The sequence below is a fragment of the Mucor mucedo genome (assembly GCF_025094135.1).
Source record: "Mucor mucedo strain NRRL 3635 chromosome Unknown EV154scaffold_198, whole genome shotgun sequence".
Lineage (NCBI taxonomy): Eukaryota > Fungi > Mucoromycota > Mucoromycetes > Mucorales > Mucoraceae > Mucor > Mucor mucedo.
In genome coordinates, this window is record NW_026252482.1 from 25,438 (window position 1) to 35,140 (window position 9,703).

The following is a 9,703-nucleotide window of genomic DNA, read 5'->3' on the forward strand; positions in this document are numbered from 1 at the left end:
AGCTAGATCGAATTAAAGAAACGTAGCCAAAGACAGGTTAGACTGGCTAATACTATAGTTAGGTAAAGAATCGATTAGAGGAAAGAGAATTGTAAACAAATTAGTTGTTAACTGACGAAACCCCCGTCTTTTTCTTGAGAATAGAAGTGGCCAAATGTAAGAGGATGGACCTCCCGATGCGATGAGAGAAAGACCATATTTGAGATATGGAACACTGTTGTGTAGAAAGGATCGATGATGATGTTGTGGCAGTTGTAGCACTGTGGGATCAATAATCAAGTCCACTAGCCAACTCCAGTGTAGTTTAAGTTGTTGAACTAAAGGATCTAAAATGCCAACACCGCCTTTCGTTTTATAAGGAACGAAGTTTCTGTATGTAATTTTTAGAACGCGATATGCATTAAGAAAAGTGCTACAGATTCCACGTAGACGATCTATTTGGCCTTTTGTCAGAGGAACTATGCGTAGAACATGCCATAATTTTGAAAGGAGAAGGCTGTTGAGAACCACTGATCGGCCTTTGATTGAAAGGTCACGTTCAGAGTGTATTTCACACCCACGTTGGATCTTTTGTATCAGAATGTCAATCGCTAGGTTTTTTTGAGAAGCGTTAAAGTATAGTGGGTGGCTCAGATAAGTAAGCGCATTAGGAGAATGTCGATCATGCCATCAGGTGATGGGTGTCTCCCGTGAATGGAAAGACGCCGTCCAGTACTAACTTGTTTTACCTGACAATGAGAACGCTTGAGTCTTAGCAAAATTTAGTTTTGCGTTGGAAGCGAGAGCATATTGGGTAATGAGTTGCTCTAAGCAATTAAAATCTTGATGTGTCTCTAAAAACACCAAAGTGTCATCCACATAAGCCATCACTATTAAAGGCTCAGGAGATGGTTCAGATATTAATGATGGAAAACTAAAGCCTTGGAAGTTGGTTGCCTGTTGCACGGATCAAAGGAAGGGATCAAAAGCTATATTAAACAGCAAAAGTGAAATAGGATCGCCTTGTCTCAGACCTCGTCGTCATCGAACTGGTGTAGACAGGTGTCCATTTATATTAATATAAATTTCTGTAGTAAAAAACAGCGTGCACAGTGACGATATTATTGAGCTAGGTATTCTAAATTTGTTCATCACTCGAGCGAGGTATGTTGGATGAATCCGATCATAGGCCTTCTCCTGGTCTAGTAATAGTCCAATGGCCTTAAAAGAAGTGTGCTCAGCGATAGACATTACCGTTGGCAGATTTTTCCATTTTCGCCGATAAACCGGCTAGGCATAAATCCGATCTGTTGTGGACTGATCAAGTCATTTATGTACATCATCAGGCGAGCGTTCAGCATACGAGTGAATAATTTGGCATCAGTGTTGATAAGACTAATTGGTCTACGATTACTAAGATTTGTGAGATCACCTTTTCTATGAAGGAGAATCATGCACGTTTTGTTCCAACTGGTGAAAAATACTCTTTAAAAGAGCATTATTGTACACTTGTAATGCCACCCGTATTGCAGCAGCATTATGTAAGACATGGAACAGAATTTGATACGGAATACCGTCTATACCTGGACTACTTTGTGAAGGAGACCGTTTAGCCGCGTCCAGTAAATTATCTTCCGTAAATTCCGATAAGAGATACTCTCATTGACTGTCGTCAAGTACCGAACTATCGTGGATTGTCTCAGCCATCAGATCAGTTGCATTTAAGTTGATATTGTCTGGAGTGTATAATCTTTGGTAAAAAGAGTGAGCTGCATCGGTCAAAGTTGCTGGAGATGTACAAGATGCTGATGTGATGGGATGTAGTAATTCAGGTATAAAGCTTTTGGTAATTCGAGTAGCTATAAAACGTTTTAAAAAGGAAGGTGAAGATTCACCTGTTTCCCTCCAAACATTGTTTAGCCGGTAAAGAATCATTGTTAATTATTTCCTCTTGTAATCCCTGAATTTTTGCTTCCACTTTGGAAAGTTTGAATTGTAAGACAACTGGAGTCAATGACACATTGCTGAGGATCGAGGTTGGTTTAAGCTGTAGCACATCTAACTGTTTCTTACGCCAATTTGCATGATGCCGGCCAGCTTTACGAGTAACTTCTTTAACACTCTCTTTAATGCGATCCCATCGAAGCTGAGGACCAAGATTAAGATGAAACATAGAGCAGATTTTATCTATCTCGTGGTGTATTGAATCGAAAAATATTGGGTTACAAGCTAAGGCCGGATTTGCTCGCCAGAGTCCTTTTCCTAAATGGGTAAAACTGCACTTAAAAGAAAAAGTCAAAAGAGCATGGTCAGTCTATGTAGATGATATAAATTCCACGATGAATTTGATTTTGTCAGAGAATAAATCAGTTGTCAAATGTATGAAATCAATAGTAGACATCTGTTGACCCCGTCCAAATGTAGATGATATAGTAGCTGAGTCCAAGCAATTTCTAAAATTGGATTGAAGCTCTTGATTCCAGGGAACTTGGTTGTTAGGCGAACCCCGTGTGCCAGACAAAGTATTGGATACATCATTAAAGCTAAAATCAAAATCACCAGTGATGATTGTTCGGGTAGGCAAACTTGGCGTACGGGAGGGAAGATCGACTGTAGAAATATCCTCACTAGAGCGAGAAAAGGCATTTCAATGATTACTGAAAAACATTGCTGACCCTCGGCGAGTTGTGCTGGCGGATATAAAGTAACAACAGTGAGAGGATCAAAGGTACGTTGAACATGAGTAAAGGTACACTTTATCACCCGTTGGTCTATTGTTATGAAATCTGGATTTAGTTGTAGTGAAGGGTTAAAGCAGACTATGCCACAATCATTGCTCCACACTGTTTGTTTGGTTTGAAATAAATTATCAAGAAGTAGCTTCAATTGGGTAGTTGAAGCGTGTGTTTCTTGTAGAGTAATAATGTCTAGAGGTGGGCTTTGTTTACGCAGAAAGCGTATAAAGTCTTGACGACGAGAAGGTTCATTGGTTTTGACAAGGGTGCGATAGTTTAAGATAGCAATCCTGATAGTGCTTGAATGGCATGATTCCACCAAAAATGGTTCTTGAGTGTTATAAGAAGGAGAAGGAATTACGGACTCTGAAGTTGTAGTGGTATGTGAATTAGTAATGGTTGAATGATTTGAATTATGTAAATTCATGGAGTAATTTTTTTTTTTTTTTTTTTTAAAGAAAAATGTTGGAGATACTTAAATCTGCCCCCTCATCAGGCAGACGTCTTCCGAATGGAAGATATCGGTGAAGAGGAGGAAGGGTCATATTTGACAGCAGCGACACGTTTGTTAGCACGAGGAGAGATTCGCTGGTGAGTTGTGGCAGAATTAGTAACTGTGGTTGGGGTAGTCTTGGGGACACTGGTATTGGCGGCCGATCTTTCTTCAACGATGACTGGAAAATCGTTTGAAATAAGTGGTGGTTCTTCGGCATCTGTTAACCGATTATTATCATCTTCAGAAACATCCATCATGGATTCATTAGTTGATAATACCGTAAAATAGTTGGATGGTTGAAGCACTGGTACATCCTCGTTGGCTGGGTTGACTGCGGTGGTACTGTGTGTGGTAACATTATCGTCCACATTGACTGACGGTACAGCATTAATTAAAAGCTTATTAATTCTTGGGACAAAAGGTTGTTCTTCGTTACGTACTCGTTTTTTGATGATGCGATCGGGTTATCGTGAGCGCGGGGACAATGGCGGGCTAGATGACCACGTCGATCACACAGGTTACACGTCTTACTTATGGTTGGAATCTCTTGACAGTCCTTACGGGTATGACCCATTTGTTTGCAATATACACAATGTGATTTCATCTTAGCCCATTTTCCAAGGCAAAAAGACTAGTTACCCAGATCAATTTTGTAAGTCCGTTTAGCCCAGGCTTTAGGGTTAGTTGGGTGAATTGATCTATCTAAAAAGATAGCCCCATTCCCACAAAAAGATGTCTTGGATTCGTCGTCTAGGTAAACTGTTACGTCTCTCACGTTACCGAATCGAGAGAAATGATTGACCAGAGTGGTGTGTAGGTCGGCTACTGGCAATAAAGGTAATTTTGAAAGGTGGACCTTCAAAATGATGTTATCCTGAGGGAAGGCAGGAGTGGCATAGAAATTTCTGTCGTGCCCAATAAGAATAGGAGTGTTAACGGCATCGTCAACAGCTGATTGGTGTTTAAAATAACTTCGATAATCTTGCCCTGACTGTCATCAGTGGCATGAGTACCGAGACAGGTACGAAAAGGAAAACGCACATTACGTGCTTTTTGAAATTCAGGTATTAAGTTTAAAGATTCGTTTTCAACAAAGTAAAAGACGGCATGTTTATAACTACTGTTACGATGAATAGCTGGTTTTTGATCTTTAAGGTCAGTAATGGGTTTGAAGGTGGAGTTCCCAAGGGAGATGGTAATTCGAGATTTCGAATTGGGATTATTTCGGTATGCTGGAGGTGGTAAGGCTTGTGCAGCCACATCTCGAAAAGAGCGTGTTAGTGTCTTTGAAGGGCCATGATTATGGTTCTCAAGAGATGTTGAGGGTACCGTCATGTTTTTAAAGCGAAAGAAAGACGAGTAGTCACCTGAATTTTTTAGAACATTGCGCAGTTACTACTGAGACCTAAATTTTAACAATCCAGCTGTACAGTAACTCTTCATATTGCTCAATTACTAGAACTGTTATCAAAGTCTCTTTCTCTTTTTTTCTGTTTATTTAATTATTACCAAGTTTAAACAGCAAGAGCAATTGGCATGCATTACCCTTATTATTTAGTCTATTAGTAATAACCACACCATCAGTTGGTTTTAGTTTTTTTATAAAAATTTAATCGTCAAATATTTCACTGTCTCCAGTAATTAAAACAGTCATATCTTTCGTAAAGCTCCAACATGCATTTATAGTTTTTTAACGTTTCTTTATATTTGTCGTTTTCTTTATCTTGTTTTTCCCTTAACTCTACACCTACCTTCTTTTGATCAAACATGTCTAACGTCTAGAGATTAGGATATAAAGATTATGATTGTGACTTTTGCGACAAGTCTTGTTGTCAACTTTCTGTTAAAGCAAGCATCAAGCAAATGTACAACCTAAAGGAGATTGTATTCTGGTCTTGACAAACCTTCGCCTTCGGGCGATGGTATCAATGAACCCAACGTATTTGACCTCTTTGTTTCGGGTTACCCAAATGATTCTGCCACATTAGCCTCTCGTATCAATGAGCCCAACGTCTTGGCTCCTTTCGCTCCGTGTAGACCAAATGATTCTTCGTCATCGGCTAGTTGTCTTAGAGGTCATTTTAAAAACTTTAATGATAAAGATCGGGTTGGTAACAGATGTTTTGATTCTGACGTGAAACAACTGCTCGTTTCGGTGATTTACCCGGTTTTGCTTTTTTATCGCTTAGCAAAGGCTTGCAAAAGATGCTCCAAAAATTCTGCTTCACTAAATCACCCACACGTTAATTGTGTCTGGCGCCCTAGTGTTGCCAAATAAACTAACGATTTTAGTTCCCGTCTTTACCAATTCATCCCCACTTGAACAATATTATTTATCTCTGTGATATTACAAAAAACCAAAGTGTCACAAACAAACCCTTCAGCTGAATCCTGTTGATAAATGACACTTTTACTACTACCAGTGTGAGAAAAATCATCCTTTGTTCCTTGCGGTTTTCTCCTTTTTTAGTTTTTCTGAGAATGGTTGTTTCTATCGAAACACACCAAACCATAGTGGGATTGTTTCAATTGCGTTAGGCTTTTCGTGTATTTCCAATAGTTGGCATCATGAACAGAGAAAACGGAAAATATAATGAGTAAGGAAGATAAGGATAATGATGACAATGACGGCTAGATGAAGAAGATTAGCTGTATTGAGAAATTCGAGAGATAAAACAACGAATTAGAATAAAATAAAGAAATTTGACGAAGTGAAATTATCAAACTGCAAAAATAAACTAAAGTCTTTATTATACAATAAATTGGGTTCTTTATATACATATTCAGGGCTGGCTGAATATCAATCATTAAAGTGAAACCTGTCAAATATACAATAGGCGTATTGTCAGTTAAAGATCGAGCATCTCATGGTACCTTCCAGAATCTTGTTATTGACGAGCGATCATATCATTGGATTGTATTATCTGGAATAAATGTATGACTACTGTTTTCTATATATTGATGAGTAATCAATGCGTAGTAAATAGAGTGTAATAGCATGTATTTGATTTAAAGAGTAATGCAATAATGATTTATAGAAAGGTTATCAAATAAGAAAGAAAGAATTGATGATAGAGTTATATCTGTATATAAGCTCGATCACAACAATTACAGTTTTTGTTGTGCATAGTGTTCCAAATAGTATCGCGTGGGCATTGATCGTATGCTTTCGCAACGTCAAGTGTGATGACTGTGGGTGGCGTGTTGTTGTTGTTGGTTTTAAATCGATGCATTAATTCATCAAGCACTACGGCATGATCCATAGCAGACAAATTAGGTTTAAACCCTCCTTGCTGTATACTGACGAAATCTGTTTGCTGGTATAGTTGTGCTTGTAAACAGTACTCCATAATTTTTCGACAAGTTGATGTTAAGCTAATTGGTCTGTAGTTACTTGGCTGTGTTTGATCGCCGGCACCGTTGTAAATGGGAACAATCTGGGATTGACGCCATGACTTTGGTGTATATCCAGTGATCCAGCAAATTCGGAATAGATAATTAAGTACGGTTGATGTTTGTTGAATAATGGGTTTAATCATTTCTGATGTAATATGATCGCTGCCCGGGCTTTTTTTGTTGGGAAGCCTTTTAATAGCATTGTATATATAATTTTCCGTAAATGGACAGTCATGAAAATCATAGGTATTAAGAGGTTCTGTTATATTGTTATTAGAATTAGCTGAAAGTTATCTGAACGTTCTGAAAGTGATCTGAAAAGTGACTGAAATTTTATTTGGGACACTGAATACACTTAAACGGCTACTGAAGTTCTTGAATCAACTTAGACGAATTTCAGAGGAAATTCAGAAATTCAGCTCAGTGTTCAATTCAGTTAATTTTCAGTGTGTTTTCAATGCATTAATAGCAACACATTTAATTCACTGAAATCCAACTAAAAATTCAGTTCGTTCTCAGTGGCTTTTCAATGCATTAATATTGACCCATTTGTTGCACACAAAAAACTTAACCAGCAATCCTGTAGCTTTTAAGTTACCTTTTGGCAAACTCCTTAAACAAGTTGTGTCTGCCCAGTTGCTGCTAATTTTATTAATAAAAATTCGTTATGTCGTCATCTCGAAAGCAATCATATTCTCCTATTTCAAAATCCACTCTTTTCATTTCAGGCCAGAAAAAATAGATGACATTTTAATTTTCTTTCAGATTTGAAACGATTGCAGCAACAGTGAAATCAAGGCTGTCAATTTTAACAAGTTTCAATACTGAACAAGAATTAATCTTATCTTGGTTTCCTCTCTCTGTTACGTCACCAAATAATATTCCACCTCTATTAATATGTATATTTTGATAAATGTGCACTAATGCTAGTTGCTGTTTAGACTGAAATTGATAGTGTTCAAACATCAACAGAATCTTGCCTATAACCGGATTGGAATCCTCTCCCAAATTTATCAATGCAAAATTGTTCATTCTCCTTTTTTTATGCGATACAAGTAAACTACTGTCAAATAAACGTTTTTTGCCGATGTCTATTTTTTTTGCGCAATGGATATTCTCAGCGACGCTTGTCTCAGGGATATCCCACCAACTTGACAATAATACTCGTAATCTGTAATTATTATATTGATTTATGCTTGTAACATACTTGAAACTGTTGACAACAGACTGTTCTGACACATTGTTCGCGCTCTTAATGCCTCGAATTTGATAATAGTCATACGCTTCATTGATCAAGATGTTGACGGCGTTTTTTTCCGCTCTCGATGTCGAGTTTATTCTAGATTTAAACCTATGTATTCTTTGCTCCATGCTTCGACAACTGATCTTTCTCAACGATCCCATGTCTCTGATTACATCAGTAACGTGTAAAAGATAATGCTGATTGATATTATACTTTTCTTCCGGTCCGTATTTGACAAAAAAAGTATGCCATAATGGAATAAGCTTGTCTAATTCTTGAAGTTCGGCATTAGATATGTCGTACTGAATGGCAATTGAGCATATTTTTAAGATAGTGTTTAAGGCTTCAATAGCAGCATCTATATCCTCTTGATTATTTTTTTTAATGCTTGTCTCGGTTTGTTGGACTTGAATTTGCTCAGTAACAAATGTTGGCACAATATACTTTAAAAACAGCATATAGTCAACACCTCTTGCATGTTTTGTGTTGCTGAGAACATCCTTCATCTCACCATCAAAGATACATGGCAAATATTGTCCTTGTTCCTTTATACTTGCTCCAAGTCTTGACCAATATCTATGTTTAAGCTTCAAAATCGTTTCACCTTCTCCTTTTAGGAATTTGACAAGTTGCTTTGCAATGTTGAGGCCGAACATATGGAATTCATCCAACCCAATAAATGATGTGCTTGTGAATGATGGCAAGTTTCTGAAAATCGATGGTTCTTTGATTCCATGTTCCAAGTCTCCATTTTTAAACTCATCAATAGTTCTGAGACGGACAGGATCCTCCTCATCGTTGGTAGCCTTTCCAAAACACATCGTGTTTTTGACACGCGAGGATCCTATCGTACAGAATCGACAACCCCAGTATGACATATGTCCAGATAAGAAGTTCATTTCTGACACAGACGGGATATCACCAAAAGATCCAACAAGATGCACTTTAAAGGTATATCTTTTTTCCCCTACATAAACAACCATTCCTTTTGTAGAAAGGTTCTCCATTTCCAAAATAAATGAACTCAAAAACTTTGTCAAATTTTTGGTATCTGGAATACAGGCTATATCCATCAAGTTTTCTTTCTTCAGTCTATATAAATAATTTTAATTTAGGAGTACATACTCTTTAGGAATTGATGTCATGTTTTGTGAGTAATTACCTTTCTTTATCTGGGATATTCAATACTTGAAGAATGACAGAATTTAATTTTGTCCCTCCACTATCATGAGTTTGGAACCCATCTGTAAACAAAGTAAGTGCAATGTCGTACTGTCCTTGAAAGAGGCCATGTTCGTTTCTTAAGCACTTGATGTAATTTCCTTTAACAATATCCTCAATGGGTGTGTCGAGTCCAGAAACGAAGCTTTTGTTTTTATATGAAGACGCAATTTGGGGGGCCACTTCCAATTGTAAAAACGTTCTTCTTGGTACAAAAGTCAAATTCTTCTCTTCAAATCGAGAGGTACCACAGCTAGAACACTCAGTTTCATTATCATTGCTGTAAACATGGCAAGTTTCCGGGCAGATGTCAGTAGCAAAGGGCCTGAATGGTGACTCTTTCTTGAACAAAGTCTGGTACTTACAATGCGAAAGAAGTTTGGAATCATCTTTAATTAAACAAATTTTCAGTAACCCAAAATCGATAACAATATGAGAAACGTTTACCTTCTTTTTTAAACTTATTATACCATTTTACTATATCATTTATAGTTGATTGCGTTACATTATGCTTCTTGAAAATGGTATGGATTTCTTCGTTCTTTTTATCCATAATTTCAAAGTCGTCATTATCCGATTCGGGGATAATATATACTTTATGGAAGTTATCATCATTTGGAACTTCGAGATCCA

General features: G+C 37.4%; 2 protein-coding genes across 2 annotated transcripts; one reads left to right on the plus strand and one right to left on the minus strand.

Moving 5' to 3' along the window:
• Positions 1-3,206: 3,206 nt before the first annotated feature.
• Positions 3,207-4,545, minus strand: EV154DRAFT_570728 (uncharacterized protein; the record flags this gene model as incomplete). Its single annotated transcript, XM_051606213.1, has 3 exons — positions 3,207-3,649; positions 3,850-4,161; positions 4,224-4,545. 3 exons carry the CDS (start codon positions 4,543-4,545, stop codon positions 3,207-3,209), a joined length of 1,077 nt encoding a protein of 358 aa, XP_051451188.1.
• A 466-nt stretch (positions 4,546-5,011) lies between these two features.
• EV154DRAFT_487719 (uncharacterized protein) lies at positions 5,012-5,488 on the plus strand (the record flags this gene model as incomplete). The annotated part of the gene is made up of 2 exons (XM_051599003.1): positions 5,012-5,075; positions 5,199-5,488. 2 exons carry the CDS (start codon positions 5,012-5,014, stop codon positions 5,486-5,488), a joined length of 354 nt encoding a protein of 117 aa, XP_051451189.1.
• Positions 5,489-9,703: the final 4,215 nt, after the last annotated feature.